Source organism: Aplidium turbinatum, chromosome 3, assembly GCF_918807975.1.
Source record: "Aplidium turbinatum chromosome 3, kaAplTurb1.1, whole genome shotgun sequence".
NCBI classification, from domain to species: domain Eukaryota; kingdom Metazoa; phylum Chordata; class Ascidiacea; order Aplousobranchia; family Polyclinidae; genus Aplidium; species Aplidium turbinatum.
The window spans coordinates 32,579,066-32,598,152 of record NC_137474.1 but is presented as its reverse complement, the minus strand read 5'-3'; the positions used below and the strand labels follow the sequence as shown (position 1 = coordinate 32,598,152).

The 19,087-nt window shown below is 39.3% G+C and overlaps 1 protein-coding gene across 2 annotated transcripts; it reads right to left on the bottom strand.

Annotated features, from left to right (window-relative positions):
* Positions 1 to 4,347: 4,347 nt before the first annotated feature.
* Positions 4,348 to 12,379, bottom strand: LOC145767639 (uncharacterized). 2 transcript variants are annotated; one of them, XM_082579495.1, is made up of 5 exons: positions 12,241 to 12,379; positions 9,981 to 10,005; positions 6,719 to 6,865; positions 4,952 to 5,021; positions 4,348 to 4,642 (listed from the first exon to the last, which is right to left on the bottom strand). In XM_082579495.1, exons 1-5 carry the CDS (start codon positions 12,313 to 12,315, stop codon positions 4,555 to 4,557), a joined length of 405 nt encoding a protein of 134 aa, XP_082435621.1. In that variant the 5' UTR covers positions 12,316 to 12,379; the 3' UTR covers positions 4,348 to 4,554. The 2 variants fall into 2 exon arrangements, with proteins under 2 accessions (XP_082435621.1, XP_082435620.1); XM_082579494.1 differs by having other exon boundaries at positions 4,348 to 4,638.
* Positions 12,380 to 19,087: the final 6,708 nt, after the last annotated feature.

The following is a 19,087-nucleotide window of genomic DNA, read 5'->3' as shown; positions in this document are numbered from 1 at the left end:
TGAAAAATTACTTTGAATTTGGTGCATTCTGAGAGCATTTTCAACAAAAATGTGGGTATGAATATTCCTGTAAAATGGTGCTGTCAGGTGACATAGCAAAAGGATAAGATCATGTTTTCTTCAGCATTTTTCGGAAATAAAGCTAAGTCTCTATGTTTTCTTGTTGTTAATTCCTGGCTGAGATGTTTGAATGTTCGGTATTGGCAAAAATCGCTCGTTTAATGCAGTTTTGTTTAAAATTAGGCAAGTTTTTTTAGACTGAAAGCATCATTCCCAAGCATAAAGAGACTGAAAGCATCATTCTCAATATCGTGACGTCACACGCGTGCCAAAGTGGGGTTGTAACCCCCCCCCCCCCCCCCCTTGGCTACGCCACTGGCCATTGATATCCGAGACGTCTTCATAATATCCCAGTATGGTTTTAGTTTAGACTTTATCCATTTCTCTCTCCCTAATCACTATAATAGGCTTACAGAACACTATGCTACATTGGCATACCTGGGGGTGATTGGGCCATGTATTTCGTATTGGCTTAGTCTATAAAACAACATTGTTACAGTGATTGCTTTGACAGAGCAATGCAAAACATATTAAATGCCTTAATCTACGTCGTTAACTACTAAACCATTTTGAAGGGGGGGGGGCATGGCCCAATGGCCCCCCCTCCTGCGTACGCCACTGTATCTGTTTGTTTATGTTGATGAAAAAAAATGTTATTGATTAATTTATGACTCCAGTCGTGCCAATGCAGTTCGTAGCCTACAGATGTTGTATTTTATTTGTAATCGACTGAACACATTACTGTATTATCGTAATTTTCTTCCTTGGGTAGTCATAGCTAAATGAGAAAAAGTTACAAAGGCTAGTTTCCTTTAATGCTGTACTAAACAAAAACGTGATTGACATAAGTTATGGCCACTGAACCGTAACATGGTAGTGCCACACACTCTATCAATGGGCGTGGACATTAACATAAAAATGTCACAATGCATCATTTTAATGTTTGTTCATTGATAAAAATTGAATGCCCCCCCCGAAAATATTTGCTGGTTGCGGGCCTGGGCTACATGCATTGTTTTTACTTTTGATTTCCTTTGCTTATTTGATTATATGTGGTGGCTGTGCTATTGAAACAAAGTAGGCTACATTGAATCGACTTGACTCACTGCTTTATCTTGCGATGTACGTTTTTGGTGTCTTCATACTATAGCCTACCTTTTTATTGCGTTTTTACTGTGTTTTTTTTTTGTTTGGTTGTTTATTAACTTACTTATTGCGGCCCTCGAGTTAATTTACAAGTGTTTATTTGGCCCTTAGAACAATTTGAGTTTGAGACCCTTGCTTTAAAGCCCATTATCGGCTATGCCAAAAAATCGAATTTTTCTTTCAGTTGCAAAAAATTGGATGACGTTATTGTTTCAGCATGGAAATCAAGTAACCTATGCATTTTTTTAGTGGCCTAGGTGTAAGAGGTGAAGATATTCAATAAAAAGTTAGACTTGTAAGTTAGTTGTTGTAATATTTAGCCTATAATTTACAGACATAACAAGCAACACTGTAGCCTAGTAGCATGTTACATAATAAGTGTTGTTGCTGAGTTAGCCTATATCTTTTTATTGTTTAAACATGTAACCTCTCTACCCGAATTATATTTAAGTTATAAGTTTGTCATAAAACTCAATACGGGGTAAAGTGTGCAATTTAGTTAAAGTAGGCTATGTTCGTGCAATTGCTCATCTTTGCCTACCCCAAAAGAAAAAGTTATAGGCTTGTAGCCTAGCTTAAAGTGCCTCTGACAGGTAAATAAATTCGCTAAATTTATCAAAGATACCAAAAAGATGACACTAACAATCTTCCCTGACCAGCAAATCGTAAAAAATATCAACAGGCTACTAAGTTACACGCTTGCAAACTTTCGTTGACATCGGCGAATCTGGCACTCATTCAATTGCGAAAATAAAAACGGCAACACCGCTGTGACGTCACAGTAAGCGGGAAGGATACATTCTTTCTCTGTGATGACTTGGTAAAGTATGGTACGGCTACTGCAAAACGTGAATGTGTGGGGCTCTGTTGGTCTAAAGCATGTGCAAATTAAGAATTACCGAAATGAAAAAGTGAACTTATTATTACTATCAGGTTTCGATCAAATAGGTTGAGTTTACTTTTATCAAGCAGCATCTCAATTCAATTGAAATTGCAGTTTCATAGGGCTACAATTTTCATACTTTTTTATTTGCCCTAATCTGGCTATAGCCATTTGCAGTGTAACAACAGTATCTCACAAACAGTACCTTTAATTTATGGTTGAGGCAATGCCTACAAATTGCTGTTTATGTGACATTGTCAGTGACAAAGACCGTGTGCTTTCTTTTCCCACTTTTCCACAAAACAAGGTACTGAGAAGAAAATGGTCAAAGTTTTCTTCAAGTGTTCGAAAGTGGGATGGGCCATACAAAACTAGTCGTATATGTTCACTTCACTGAAGATGATTTTGTTAATACCACTCAAGTAAAAATGCCTACAGGCATGTGTTGGAGTGTATACTACAAGGTGATGCTCTCGGAAGCAACAATCGGATTGTGATGCCGTCATGCATTGTTTGGCGAATCCGAAACAATTTTCCAGATCTAGATGGCCGTTACACAGGATTTCAATGGCCAACTGAAGGCACATTATGAGAGAGAGAGAGAGAACTTTTATTTATTTTTGAATAGTGATGATAAATTAAATATGAATGATGATTCGTACGATTTCTTCATTTTTCACTTCAAGTATATTTTAGGTTTTGTAGGAACGTATCCAGTACAGTTTTATTAAACTGCAAAAAACAATAAATCTTCGAAAAAAGCAACCGCTTGTACCAACTCCGACCAAACTGTGATCCACCAATTACATCTAGGAAGCGTTTGTTTCATCCGTTGCTAACGACGCCCACTTAGGATGACGTAATACCACCAAAGTCGTCCCAGAGCAGTGAAATATGGAGTTTTGCCTGTGGTGGCGCTGCGGAGCAGTCGTTTGATTAAATTACGCCCTAACCAGTCGAGCTACGAGGTTAAGATTAAAAAGTTCGCTAAGTGTAATTCTGCACTAGGAAATGCTTTAAAAAGTTACTATACTTGGATCCAACCTGTCAGGGGCACTTTAAACCAGTGCTTCCCAACTGCCGGTGCGCAAAAGATCTTACTTTTTCCTCGGGTAAATTTAATATGGAATCATAGGCATTGAAAAGTTGTTATCTCACTGTAAAACTCATTTTACGCTTGGCCGATTCACAGCTGTAGAGCTGACATTTCTCGCATTCCCTGATATCAAACAATAATTGTTTGATAATAGCCTAAAGGTTAACTTTTCAATGACCTGAATTTGTGCCGTTTTTAAATGTTTTGTCATTAACTGAGTGTTGCTTTTAAAAAGTTTTCGCATGCGATGCTGGTAAATGGGGAATTTTATCCTAAATACAAGAATTCAAAGTCCTTGCACAAAATTTGGAACGGGAAAATTGTTTGAGATTCCGGAAAAAAGGATATGCCAATAGCAGAACCGGAGTTTGAGAAGGCAAAAATCCTATTTTTAGGGGTTAGCCTATAATGAAAGTGGTGGGAAAACTGTGTTTCGAAATAGAGGAAAACCATTTTTGAGAGGAAAGCTTGGAGTTGGAAAAAATGCTGGTAAAATGAAGTTGCAATTGCGGAAAAGTTTAAAGAGTTTCTGAGTAACCTACTGTAGGTCAACACTTAGAAGAGTTAGATTGTAATTTTTGTTAATGATTTTGCGAGACAAAGAATCCTCGGAATGGAGCATTCGGTAATGATAAAACTACTTCCTGGTCAAAAGGCACCGGGGACGTCGACGTTAGAATTTTTTTTAAATCTGTCAACATGGACAAACCAGGGTTTTGTAAATTTAGAAAGAACAATGAACGATCGACCGTTGCGGAAAGTCACGGTACTTAAAGGACGCCTTAGGCCTATAACTTATTCAAGTAGGGCCGATAGGCTAATGATGATAATGAAAGATCCTCGACTTTTAGGTCAGCAATCCTGTTATCGATGTTAACACATATAGGCTACGACCCTAATCTCTATGAAAACAGTCGGATTTAATTATATTTTGATTCTACTGTAGGTCTACTATGCAGTCCAGCAAAAAAATAAAAAAACACTGTCACAATTTAGTTAATGGCCTCACAGACATGAACACTTTTAACAATCGCAAACTCCACTCTGTCAAACTCGGTAACCTAGTCTGCGCCAGTGGTTTAAAGCCTCTACAAGTTATAAAATCCTAGGATTAAGCTCAGAGAAGCTTTCTCAGTTCGAGGATAAAAATTATTACAATCAATCAATTTATTGAAAGACCTTTTTTCTAAACAAGCATTGAAAGTTTTTCAACATAAAATTTAAACCAGATTGAAAGCATAGGCCATATAAATTATCTGGAAAGTTATTGCTTTGAGAATTAAAACTAGACAGACTACAACGTTTTTCAAAACCATTTTTGAAAAACATTTCCTAAGAAGCGACAACATATTTCGAACATCCGTTGAGACTACAATTCATCTTTGTGTTCATAATCTCCAACTTCGCCTTCGTCCGTAGGTCCGCGCTCTCCTGTGCGACCGCCATTTGGATACTTTCTGTTTATTACAAAAAAACACATTACAACAAACTGCACAAGTAAGATTTTAATATTTTCACCAAGTTTCTATTTATTACAGTTCATTTGAGTCTAGGCTACACCGTAGCCTACTGTAGAAACATCATCATAAAACATAAGGGTCATATGTCAACACTCCAAAAATAAGGGTCCACCAGCAGATTTCACTGGGAGACAAAATAATGTTTACACAACATTAATTAGAGTGGAGCGATTTTATTGATGGGCCAATATGCCTACTACTTACAATAAATTGTAGCCTGCGTTCATGCTACAGTTGCATACTCACTGAAAATGTTTGATCACTAGGTTAGCAAAGTCGACCGCTTTTCCAACTGAAAGCTTCATAGTTTTCAACTCTGTAAATGTGGTTTGAAGATTAAAGGGAAGCATAGCCTACACTACTGCTGTAAGCAATGTGCAAAGCGTTCGACACGCAGATAAAAGACTAAGAATAAAATGCATCAACAGATGGTCTTCTAAGCGACCGATTAAGCCAATCATGTAATTAGTGAATCGAAAGTTAAATGCACTGAGTCCATCGGTGGATCAGTAATCGGCGATTGTATTCAGCAAATTGGCATTAGGTTGGGTTAGCCTATAAGAACAACGTAGTTTGCAAAGTCAGTTAGTTAATAAGCAGATTTAGCTTAATCGGTGAATAATTCTCTCTGTTGGTGCATCCAACCTTAAAGTTACCAAAGTAAGCGTAGCAAAAGTTTTTCTTAGAGGACCATACCACTGCGAGAACGAACAATTTCTGTCCGGATGAGCTCATGTATTTCTTCAATAGGCTATACCAAACTTACTTTCGCTTCGCGGTTGTGCTGTAAAGTCGAACAACAACAACCAAATTTGTTTATTTCAATAGACTGATTAACTTTTAAAAACGGCAGTAAAAACAGTAGCTTATAAATAACAAAGCGACATTTTCATCACATAGAGTCTAACTTATGCTACCTTATGTCGATTTATGCATATAAATTGTAATAAACTTTAGGAAGTTTTTTAGATGCATGCAGTGCTGTATTCGTTAACAAAGCACAGGGTATAGGCTACTGTCAGATTTGCCAAAGTGATAAATAATACACAATTTGCAAAATACTAATCTTTATTCTTCCATAACATTATCAACATCAATATTGGACGAGAGGTGCAAAATTGTTTATTTTTTTATGAATACATTCCAAACAGCCTCCCGAGAGGAATCTACATTTTTATCCTCTTTACAAATTTGGGATCTAGTAGCCTATCCTTTACTGATCGGTGGTTTAGCAGCCAGAATCTTACATATTTTTTAGCAGTAAACTAAGCCACAGGTTATCCGTTGCAATTAATACACATCAAACAGCTCACATTATCAATGAGCAAAGATGCTCTTAAACCTGTGATAATATTATTCATTAAACTGAAACCACGTTCACATTCTGCTGTCGAACAAGGTAAAGTTGAAATAGCTGTCAAGAGAGGCTTTAAATTATCGGGTACAATTTCAACTTTTTCACTAAAGTATATTAATCCTTGGATTGACTGTATTTAATCAATGTCAAAACGTCTACAAATTCTTCTCATTTCTGCTTCTCCATGACGCAAGTTTCCTTCTTTCATTTTTTAAGGTTGCAAGTTAGCAATATCAACCAGTAGCTGACCATTGTCAGTTGTCTTCAAGGATTAAGTAGTAAGTTAGTAGCCTAATTATCAAGAATCAGTAAGGATAGAATAGGCACTCTCTTTGGAAAACCAGAGGGTATAGGCTACTGTAGCTGCTCGAAAAAGCAGAGAGTAGCCTATACTGCGTATACCGGCGTATAGCCTTACCCTCGAATACAGCACAGGATGCATGAAACCTGTAGTAGACTGTAGACAACAGGTAAAGGTAGGCCCTATTATTATGTCAGGGAGTTACAAACAATTATGCCGTAGCTTATTATCTTTTCAGCCGTAGTAGCCAATACAAGCTAACTATTATTGTTGTAATCATCCTACAGTGGTATAATTTTGCCTAATCAATCATGCTCCTGAGCCTGGGATGGCTTGTAGCAATAAGTTAGGTTACCTTCCAATGTTTCGACCTTGGCTGCCTCGAGAAAAACGTTATTCATATAAGTTCTTCTGATGTTTGTTTTTTCGTGAAACATGTTCAACAAATCATCGACGGTTCCTTCATTGTCAGAGAAATATGTTTCAAACGCTTTGCTTGTTCCTGAAGCCGACAAAAATCGAACGCACTGCGTAATTTCAAATGTAAGAACTAATACAGTAGTAGCCTATAAGTGTAGACACAAAAATACAACTTCAAACAAAAATTGTCCAAAATGGCTGAACAGATTACTGAAAAATATCTTGAGCTTGACCAAAAACTACATGACAACTCTACTTTCTGATAATGGTTGAAATGTTTTATTTGTGTCATCAAACTGAGTGAATTATACTGTAGAAATTAAGCAAGTGGTCCAGACATGACGTACTACACAAAGGCCAAAACAACGTATATGTTTGATGACACAAATATGGATTAAGGGGAAGCTCTTAGAAAAGTATCATTTGCTTCAAATCAAAAGGAGATAATGAAAACACGCGATAAAAAGCAACAAAAAAATTATTCGTTTTCTACCCTACAGGAACTGATAGGCCCATTTGAGATTCTCAATCTAGTAACCTAGCCTAGTAGTTTTTTTATGGCAGTTCCACACGCTCAGCTAGTGATCTCATTCATATAGCCTAAGCGTCAGACGAGTTAGGACTAGGTCAATTTTATTCTGGAAGCTCAGTAGGCTAAGTTCTAAGATTCTCCAATTTTTCCCTTACGTTTCGAACGCACAAGTAAATGAAATTGCTTGGATTTTGAAAATGATTAAAAAACCATAGTTTGAAATGTCAAAACAAATCAAAGTACCGTAGTAGGCTATTTCTGTTTCAAATATCAATCTATCTCACCTTTATGCTGACATTGGACACCGATAAATCATTTTGCTACGAAGTTTAGAGTTCAAACTTAAGTAGGCTACTGGTATTCGTTGAAGCAAGTAAACAATTCCTGACTATCCTGAACTAATCGCACTGTAAAATGGAAGTATCTGCAGAGCCATGCAGGGTTGCATTCCTGGGGGGGCTCAGAGGGGCTCAGCCCCCCGAAATAACAAAAGGCTTGATGTAAGGGGGCTCAGGGGGGGACTCTTTTCAGCTTTTCTGGCTGAACAACAACTTCTCGACTGCACAAGTAACACTTTTAACAGCTTTCTCACAACAGAACTGCAAAAAAACACGAACATAAGTTGATAGCAATCGCCAATTATCACTTTTGTCAGAAACTCTCCAGACTGGGAATATCAACTTCGTAGTAGCTAATCGTCATGTCAAATGGACTGTTAATTCTCTACTTCAAAAAAAAAAAGCTATTCAAGAAGGAAAGTATTCGTTTGATGAAGTTGTTAACTTAAGTCCCGGAAGTACAAAAAACTACTCCTTTAAAGGCACAACATTGGACCAGTTCAAAGCTCGACGTAGAGACTACCCTTCTTTTGATCGTAATCGGTTTATTCAAGCTTTGGTTGACAACATTGGAAGCAGGATGGTGGACACCAACAATGAAAATTCTGTGAAGAGCTTGGAAATTATTGTACCAGAGTTATGGCCTGCTGCAGTCGAAGTTCCATGGCAAAAAAGGGAGCAGAGATTACAAAAAATAGAGGAGAGATTTCATGTCATCACTCCTATTTCCGATTGTATGTTGACAATCCTTGTCATATACCAGATACGATAAAGTTGCTCAAGAACGTAGTATCAAACATGATTGCTATAAGTTCTGCTGAAGCCGAACATGGATTTTCACAAATGAACTTGGTCATCACACCGCTACGATCACGGCTGACCATATCACTTATTTCAGCATTGTTGTTCATCAGCATCAATGGACCACCTCCTCATTTATGGAATGGCACTGCGGCAACTCAGAAGTGGTTGCAAACTCATCGGTCGGCTGTGGATATTCAAGTTAAGCATTCTAAACTGCCCACATTGAATGAGCTCAGATCTCTGCAAAGACTGTTTGCTGGCTAAAATCAAGGACTGTCGTGGTGCTTTTAATTTAACTTAGCCCATAAAATCAAAGACCTGGCAGACAGGCTATTTGTTTTGTGTACTCTCGTTTGCACCAACTTGGAATATGCTTTCGACTCCAGCCACCCGCACTTGCTGTTGTTTCTCTGGGCGAGAAACTTAACGATAATTGCCTCTACCTAGTGATCGATTTCGAGTTATGGGTAGTACCAAATTTAAGTCACAAGTAAAGTAGACAACCGGAAAACAGACATTGACGTCGGCTGCAGCGTGGGTCAGGTGTATGTCGGAAGGCGTACACCGATGCATAGCGCTCAAGTCCGCTTTCCCGCAATGCAGGATAAAGATAAACAACCAAACAAACAAACTTTTGCTGTAATTGGAGTTTTTAAACTGTTCGTTAATAACTAAATGAGATTTTAATGTAGCCTAACTGTCACATTGGCAGCTTATATAGCAAATCTGCAACCACAAGCGCTCATTTCAAGAATTGCATTTCCTTACTTTCCTATTGCAGTCAATGTTTTTGCAAGTGTGCTTAGGGTTGGCTCATACAAATAAGTTTACAATTGAGTTAAGAGATTAGAATTAGCTTAGGCTATGCAAATCGAGTTTCAAGTGTAGGCATCCGCAGTAAAAAAAAGCAAAGGAGATTGCAGTGTAGCAACCAAGACAAATTTCAAACTTATAATGTTATATCGGATTTAACCACGTTTTCACGTTTTGTTGCTTCTACCTTTTTTTGTACTTCAAACTATGTTTTAGCATGGGTTGTTTTTCGACATGATGTTCAGAAGTAAAAACATACTCAACGCAGTGTTTCCTTTTAAAAAAGGTAAACGTTGTTGGCTAACCTACACCGACTACTTATACATAGGCTACTTTGTCTATAACAACACAGCTAAGTGTTAGAGCCTTCCCAAAATTTTTTTTAGGAATGCACCCCTGGAGCCATGCCATTCAAGACAATGATACTGTGACGTCACTATCTGCCCCCAGTTTTAACAATTCTATTGTGGTTGAACCAGCCTTTATGTAGTACGTCATGGGTCCAGGGTTTTAGACAAAAACATATAGGTCTATCTACGTAACTTAAAAATTTTGTGTTGGATTTACGATCACTTTGATCTCGCAACTGCGCTTAGCTTTAAAATAAGCCAACATTGCGCTTCAGTTGTTTAACTTTAATTTGCAGATATCAATCTTATCTCAGCCATATGAAATCAATGGTAGGTTTGAGAAAAATAAGTTTGACTCACCAACTTCTATTGCTTCCTCCAATGACTGCAAAGTATAAAACTACGAGTAAATTAACGAAATATAAAAAATCATTACAGAATATCTTTGTTACGCACAATAACTTACGCCTAGCTGATAAGCCACAAAGTTGATAGTAAACTGATGTAGAAACAAAGGTAGATGACAAGCAAGAACTGTTTGCAACTATTGAAGCTCATCCGCTTGATATGGAACAGTGGTACCAGAGTATAAAAGCTGTTATTTATTTTATGCCACTTTGTTATTGTCAGCCAAATAAGCGCACTGCCAATAATCAATAATATGAGCGCTGAACCTTGCACCGTTAGGAGTTAGATAGAATGCAATGTAATCGACTTACTGTTGTATAGTAGGGCAAAGTGGGGCGTGTTGTCACAATTTTTACAAATCAGCATATATCTCGTTCTGTACCAATGGTATCGAAATGCTAGATAGTGCAATTGAAAGAGGTATCATTCGGCTTTTTTTAGCTACAGTTAAAGTTTTTCTAGATTATTTCGTTTTTACATAAATACATGTTTAATGCAAGTGAATGGACTGTGACAACACGCCCCACCCCGGGGCGTGTTGTCACAGAGCATGGGGCGTGTTGTCACAAAATTTCTGCACATGCTTTATGACTAAAATATGACAGAAACCAACAAAAAATTGTTTTAATAGAGGCTGAACGAATACAAAATATGCGAAATGCAAAAAAATTTAATTTACAACATATTGGTAAAATTTTTATGCCCATTATCAAAAACAATAAAAATGTCATCTTGACAATTATGTATCACTATCGAATTTATGTGTGTATCATTATCTAATATTAATTTTTATTTCCTAAAAAAGCGTTATATTTTAACAAATACGCATATTACCTCGTTGTATAAGCATAAATAATTTTTTATGTTTCTTAATATTAAAAATGCACACCTCGGGGCGTGTAGTCACAGCTGTGACAACACGCCCCGTGGTATGAAATCAGGTGGTTTCAACAACCATGTGTACATCTCTACTTACATGTCTTATCTGTTTGGTATGATGAAAAGAGCAGGCTTAAAGCTAACGAATGGTATCTTTCCTGATCAGTTATGATCATACCTTAGTTTGCCAGACCATTTTTTAGTTTAGTTATAAACCTGATTTTGCCCAAAATTCAATGGCACTCCTCATAATTTCTGCTGTGGTGACAAATTTATTAATCTTCACTGCTTGTAAGAAAGAGAACTGAAAACTATGCCTTCCATTGAAAACTCGTGGTTATACGCTTGGGTTATCACATGGAAATCGTGCTGTGACAACACGCCCCTGTGACAACACGCCCCACTTTGCCCTAATAAAAGAATATGCCTCTTTTGGTCAATATCGACTGTTGGAAAACTGTTTTGGATTGTGGGCTACTATAAATGGGGTTGATTAATTAGTATAAGCTGAGCTGTTACAAAGGCTGAACAAGATTGTTATGTCAAGAGAAACATGCATTGTTATATTACCAGAAAGAAGATACAAGCAATATAAATTGAAAGCAGAATTTTAAATGTTATTAAACCGTTTAGTGCGGAATTTATTTTTGGCAACTTTAAATCGCTGTGCGTATTTAATTTAGCGACTTGCAGTTTTTTTTGTGCATTAGGCTATCTAGCCTATAACTCTCTATAGTGTTGGCGAGTCCCCAGTCAATAAAGCAATATGCTTTAGTTTTAATGGTCTCGTTTTACTAATCCTGCTAGGCCCGACTTAATCGTGTTAGGCCGGTGATAGCAACCTGCTCGAACAGCCATAGCCTATTCGTGACACCCACTGGTAAAGCCATACTTAAATTTAAGCTTCGGAGAATGAGAAGATAAGATAATCATTGTAGGCTACTAAGCTTGCAGCACTAACGAAAGTAGGTTGGCCAGTTCCTTTCTCTCGGCCGCCTTTCCTTTAGCAACAACGCCCAACCCTGATGGGTAGAGGTAAACGGTGTTTTTTAACAATCAGCTTAAGCCTGGATTCGAACCAAGATTGCATTATTGGAAAGAGATGCCTTAAATTTGCAGCGTTATCCCACTGATACACGCTGAACAGTTTAAAATTGTTTGTAGCCTAGGCTATTCAGTTTGCAAACAATTCAGGGGGACTTAAGGACTTTCCTTCTGGTAACTTACTTGCCATCACATTAGACTACCTAATAGGCTAATTACAAATTAATTACGCTGTCTATGTAATCCTGATTGTTAATTACGATAAAGTTAGCCTAATTGGAGTTCTCACCTTTAGCTCTGCAAAAGCTGGACTGGCGAAGACGGCCAACACAACGTAAAAGCCGATACTTTTATCAAAAGTCATACTTTCTGAGGTGCCAGATTAACTTCCAAAAGCAAGCTAAGTTCTTAATAAAATATCAATCACCTTAATATTTACGGGAGAAATAACTTTACTTTTCAATCAGATTCTATAATAGTACAATAGGCTACACAATAGCCTACTCAAGATCACGCGGCCCTGGTTCGACTCTCGGGGTGTGCGCTTGAGCAACACATTTCAGGACTGCTCTCCATTCAGCGGCACATTGTGAATGGAATAAATTCTCCGGCAACAACACTTGAACAATCGAAAAACTTCACTCTGTCAATCTCGGTAACCGGCCCTGCCTGAAAGCCTCTACAAGTATGCGAAACTACCAGGAAAAAACAATCAAGGCTTTGTCAGTCCGAGGATGAAGATTTAAAACCAACCAACTCAAGCAACCAACAATGACATGCAATTCACAAACACAGGCTAGTGTTTAGTAGAAAAATTACGCTGGGTGTTCACTATGATTACTTTATTTTTATTCTGTTCTTGCTGCACTATATTTATTTTCTGCCCAACGCTCAGAGCGCAAGATCGATACTCCGGAGGTTATAACTTGCAGGTTTGTATTTTTTTGAGTCATTGGTTCATTGGTTCTGTCAATTGCTGTTCAGCTAATTCAATAATAACCTCACCCTACTGCACGATCCCAAGGGTGCAGCGAGCTTCTTCTCCGGACGCTGGAACACTGGTACAAACCCTGATCTGGCTTTCGCAAGTGATGACCCCGATAATTGCCAACCGGACAGACGTGTGCTAGAGAAGTTCCCCAGGTCCCAACATCGACCCTCGATTATCACGGCTCCAACGCTCATAATGCCTGTCTCGAGCAAGCCTGTTAAGCGATGGAACTTCAGAATGGCTAACTAGGAGTACTAACCCTCCTCACCAATGAAGCCACACAGTATCTCCCATCCCCTGACACCAACAACGTGGAAGAAGCCTACCAGGACTTTTGTGATGCAATAACATCAGTGGCAAAACAATCCATCCCCCTCGGCCGACGAAAGACCTACATACCGTGCTGGGATAAGGAGTGCGAAAGCCTCTATTTCGACTTCCTAACGCCCCTCAGGGCAATGACACCAACAGCTCAGCCACAGCTCTGCTGGCAAGGCTGGACTTAAAGAGGAAGGAGCGCTGGACAGAAGCCGTTGAAGCAATCGACTTCACGCACTCCAGCCGCATAGCATGGAGTACACTGAACAACCTAACTGGCAGATCACGTGCCTCTCGTCAACAATATCCCGTTTCAGCAAATTCCATCGCCTCACAACTTGTGGAGAACGGGAAATACAAATCGAGAGACCGTGAATCAGATAGATCCGTCTTGCAAGAAATGACGAACCTCTGGAGGGTAACAACCCCAGACGGGGACAACATCTCGGGTGAGTTCACCCCGGAAGAATGTTCCGCCGCCCTCCAGCACATAAAGCCAGGTAAAGCCCCGGGCCCTGACCACCTATGCCCGGAGTTGATACTCCATGCTGCTGCCTCCTTAAAGTCCTGGTTGAAAGACTTCCTTTCCTGCTGTTTGCGCCACCTGAGAATTCCCAGAATCTGGAGATATGCCCTTGTGGTTGCAGTCCCTAAGCCGAAGAAGCCCCCAGGGGACCCAAAGAGTTACCGTCCAATCTCACTGCTCTGCATCCCCTTCAAGACCCTCGAGAGACTCATCTACGCCCGTGTCGAACCAATAATAGATCCGCAGCTCCCCCGTGAACAAGCTGGTTTCCGACACGGACGATCAACCGTAGATTAGGTTACACTTATGACCCAAGACATTGAGGACAGCTTCTCGGCTAAGAAGAAGGCTGGCGCCGTGTTTGTTGATCTCACGGCTGCCTATGATACTATATGGCATAGCGGCCTTACCTGCAAGTTACTCCGTCTGCTCCCTGACAGACACGTGGTCCATATGATGATGGAACTTGTGCAAAACCGCAGTTTTACCCTCACAACCGGTAGCGGTCGTCCAAGCAGACTACGCCGACTTAAAAACGGCGTCCCACAGGGCTCAGTCTTGGCTCCTCTCCTGTTCAACATATACACCTACGACTTGCCCCCTACCATCTCCAGGAAATATGCTTACGCAGACGACCTGGCACTCCTGCACTCAGCAGGAAACTGGCAGTCAGTGGAGAGAAACCTCAGCCAAGACATGCAAACACTATCAGCATACCTCCAGAAATGGAAGCTACAGCTCAGCAAGTCAAAGGCAGTGTCGGCGGCCTTCCACCTTAACAACCGGGAGGCACAGCGTGAGATAAACATCAAGATTGATGGGGAACGCCTGCCCTACTGTGCCGAACCTACATACCTCGGCATAACCCTGGACAGGTCACTGACGTACCGCCGGCACTTGAAGTCACTACGCAAAAAACTATCTACACGCGTCGCACTTTTGAGGCGATTGGCGGGTTCCGGCTGGGGAGCTGGTGCTAAAACTCTTCGTACAGCTACCCTAGCCCTTGTTCATTCCACCGCTGAGTACTGCGCGCCGGTCTAGTGTCTTAGTTCTCACACCTACCAGATTGATACGCCATCAACGACGCACTGCGTACTGTGACTGGATGCCTGCGTCCCACTCCAACGGACTGCATACCCATCATAGCAGGCATCCAACCCGCTGAGATACACCGTAAAGGAGCCACGATTTCTCTCGCTCGCCGCGCTTTGGACCCGGACCATCTCCTCCATGCAACATTCAAGAGACCACCACCTATAAAGCAGCGGCTGAAATCAAGACGCCCCTTTGTGCCTGCCGCACAACAACTCCTTAAGAACGCAGAAGAACTTGGTTTAAGTGCGGCACACTGGACGAACCACATGTGGAACACGGAGTGGCAAAATCACACCTCCACTCTCCGTGACTTCATACCCGACGCCGATCCCCGTCCACCAGGGATGTCCCTCTCAAGGCTTGCGTGGGTCAGGCTTAACCGCCTGCGAACTGGCGTCGGCCACTTTCGTTCGGACATGCACAAGTGGGGCCTGGCTCGTTCATCAGAATGCGAGTGTGGTGCCACGGAACAGACCGCAGACCATGTCATCCACCACTGCCTAACCCACCGGCCTCCACACGGTGCGAATGGTCTGAGGGTTCTGGACGACGAGACTGCTGAGTGGATGAAGATTTCCTGCCCTCCAATCTAGCCTGGAAAGAACGCTCATACGCCATCATCATTGCTAGCTGTCGTTAAGTGACTAGCCAACTTTCGTGCGACGCGTGGTGTCGTTTAAGAATAATTACTTGACTGTTAACCCATTGCATTGTCCATTTGTGTTATTTAGAAAGACTTCTCGACCAAAGACTTGCTTGTCATCTTTTCAGCAGGGCCGTGTCTGCACCATCTCGGGTTTCCCTGAAATCCACTCCTGGACCCCTGTGCTTACTGATCACTGTCAAAAATTTGACCAAAAAGGGTTGAGGGCCGCAAACTCTTTCAATATAGGGGAAAATTACATTCATCATTTCAGCAAAGAGTAAACGACTTTTAAAATTTTCTAAAATAAAATATTGTAACTTAGTTAATAGGCTATGCCGACAATGCAGTGGAGGATCTAAAAAAAAGTTGGGGAGGTACCAGAGTTTTAACAAAGCAAAATTTATAACATAATAAACAATGCAAAGCTTATTGTTTGAAAAAGTAAATTAAAAATGGAGGTGTGAGGGGCTTGCCTCTAAGAAAAAATAATCTTGTTTTGGTCATTTATTAGGCATTTTTAGGAGCATAATGATGTTTTTTTTTATCAAGATTCACACTTTGTATATCCAAATTCATTAAAAATAAAATTGAATTGGAACAGAAGTTTTGGTTTAAAATTTAAGCCAGCCTACCATTTCAAAAACATATCTTTCACGACCACAGAAGAGTTTCAATACTTTATTTCTTGAAAGTTTCTATATAGCATTAGTGTAGCCTTTCATCAGGCTAGAACTTCGAAAATATATCTGAGGTGTCCCCACCTTAACTGATAGCATTTTCACTTTATAACCTATCTCGATTCACATTGAAATTTATCAAATTAATGATTAATTAGCTAGGCTATTTGTGTTTACTTCGAAATATTGCATCATTTTGTTAGTTTTTTTGGGGAACACAAAAAACGTTTCACTCCTTCAACCCCCAACTATGCTTGCCCAATATCGCCGAGATGAACAAAATGTGGTTGATCGAGCGAAAAGAAATTACAAAAATGGAAAAACACATTTTTTTAAATTACAAACCAAAAAACGCTGCACAAACTAAATATGAGTAGGCTCCTTGTTAGAAGTAGGCCCCCAGTTGGGGGTTTGGAAATCAGTAAATACGGCCTTGCACGATTTAATTAGGCTACATATGGATATGATTTAATTATCAAACTTTTGTAATACTTTTTTTTCTTTTTTAAACACTCAAAAAAAAAACTTTAACTTAGACAGGCTAAAATGAGTGGGCCCCTATACTCGGCCGGGGGTGCGGGGGCGTTTACACCGTCTAAATATGAGTGGAATCTAGGCAAAAGTCGGACCCAGTCTGGGGTTTGGAAAGCAGTAAGTACGGCTTTGCATGATTCAAATTATTGATTAATTATCGAGCTTCTGTAGTAAATTGATTTTTTTAAGTTAAAACATAAAACACACTAAAATGAGTGGGTTCTTAATCTGTCTTACCCCAGCCGGGGTAACCGGGGGCGGTTCACACGGCCCTGCATATTTCATTTAATTTTGTATCAACTGCATTAAAACCGGTTTGAAGGAAACGTCAATCAAAGCAAGAAATCTTTCAAAACCTTAAACGTGGCAGTAGCCTTTAGTTAGGGATATATAGCCCTGTTTGAACACACATTCGCTTTCGGCTTTCGTGCAGCATTTCATTTATATTTTTCTTTCACTTATGAACAAAATTAAATGTGGGTATCTCAAGTCTACCGCTCCCATGAAAACTTCGCTTTCCACTGTAGGTTCATTAGTTCATCAGCATTGTTCTATGACACACAAACAGAATAATCTGTTTTTACACTAACCTACTGTACTTAAACTTGCTGGATATAGCTTTTTAACTCTATCTTAAGCCAATGAATTTTCAATCCTAAAGTATACTGTAGTTTAACCTTGGTTGCACAGACAGTAAAAGTGTACACTAACCTACTGTAGACCCACAGACCAAGTTTGTATCAGTAGATACAGGCAATCGATATCATTCATCTCAAACGTCACTTGTTTCTGGTAGGTCTGCTGTAAAACCAGCAAAGTTCGTACATTGTGCTGAAGCGAGTTTGCCTTCGGGCTGCATGAAGCAAACGTTGTCAGCAAACGTGATCTGTTTTGTGCAAACCAGATTCCGCGGTTCCAATTCAGTCTCTGACAGCAGCAAATGAATGACAAATTAAAACACGTATGACAACAAGCGTTGCTATAAGCTTATCAGCATAGCCTACATCAGGGATGGCGAACCACTGACCCGCGGGTCACGAAGTGACCCATCACAGATTTTCAGTGACCCACTTGTCTTTTTTAAAATAATGAAATTTAAACAAATATTTCAGCAAAGAATAAATGTTTCACTAAATATTTGTAATAAGGCCCCACCTTATTTTAATCTAGCTTTGTTGAATTTCACTGCACAATACATCAGCAGGAAGCCCTTTGCGCCAAATCAATCAAATCTCTTCAAAAAGTTGTAAGTGTGGTAACAAAAATAGTCAACTATATTGCATCTCATGCTCTTAATAAATGCCAGTTTGTAAATTTATTGAACGCGTGTGACAGTAAATTTAATGGCTTACTCTACAACAGCGTAATGTGGTTAAGTTATGGTAATGTTTTACAGCGATTTGTTGAATTGTTGGAAGAAGTACAACTTTTTTTAGCTGAAAAAAAATCAAAAATATCCAAAGTTAAGCGAAAGTACGTGGTTGAATGATTTACATTTTTTCGCTGATTTCACAATGCATTACAATAAGTTAAATACTAAATTGCAAGGCTGTGGAAATATTGTATTATCCATGTTTGGGCACATTAAAGCATTTGAGAAGAAACTCGCTATTTTTTCTGTAGACCTTGAACAAGGTCAGCTGAAATATTTTCCTCAGTTGTTGAAGCACTTTACCTTTAACTTATGAACAAAAGCAAACTGCACTCAACATTGGTTAGTCTTAGACTGGGATTTACCTACTAGATTGTTGATTGTTTGCCAAGTAGCTTTCATATTAAACTTTTGCTTTTCAAATTTAGATTTATAAAATTCCTTCTTTTTTTGTTGAACTGTATGGAAGTATAAGTTTCTTGCAGAAGTGTAGTTCTTTTTGGAGTGAATAGTTTTATTTGCTATATACTTTTTAAACAAACGCTCTTTTCTTCGTAATAGATGTAGTAGTTCTCTATCAAACCAAGAATTATTCTTTTTTAAAGGTGTTTTTTGTAAAGGAAAATGCTTATTAAATTGACTAGTATATTCTCCTATGAATGACTCATAAGCTTCATCAGCATCAGTTTGATTTAGGCAACACGTGATGTCCATATTTTCCAGAGCATTTGAGAAATTTTGTATGTTTGAGAGATTAAATGATCTGGTATATTGATGACATGTAACTGAGGGTTTTCCAATATTTGTACAATGCATAACTGGGAAGTGGTCTGAGATTGCATTAATTAGAATTCCACACCGACTTTCATTACCTGTTTGCACATTGGACCATATTTGATCTAAGACTGTTGCACTGGTGTCAGTTATTCTAGTAGGTTTATTAATTAGTGGGTAAAAAGAATTTGAGAACATCA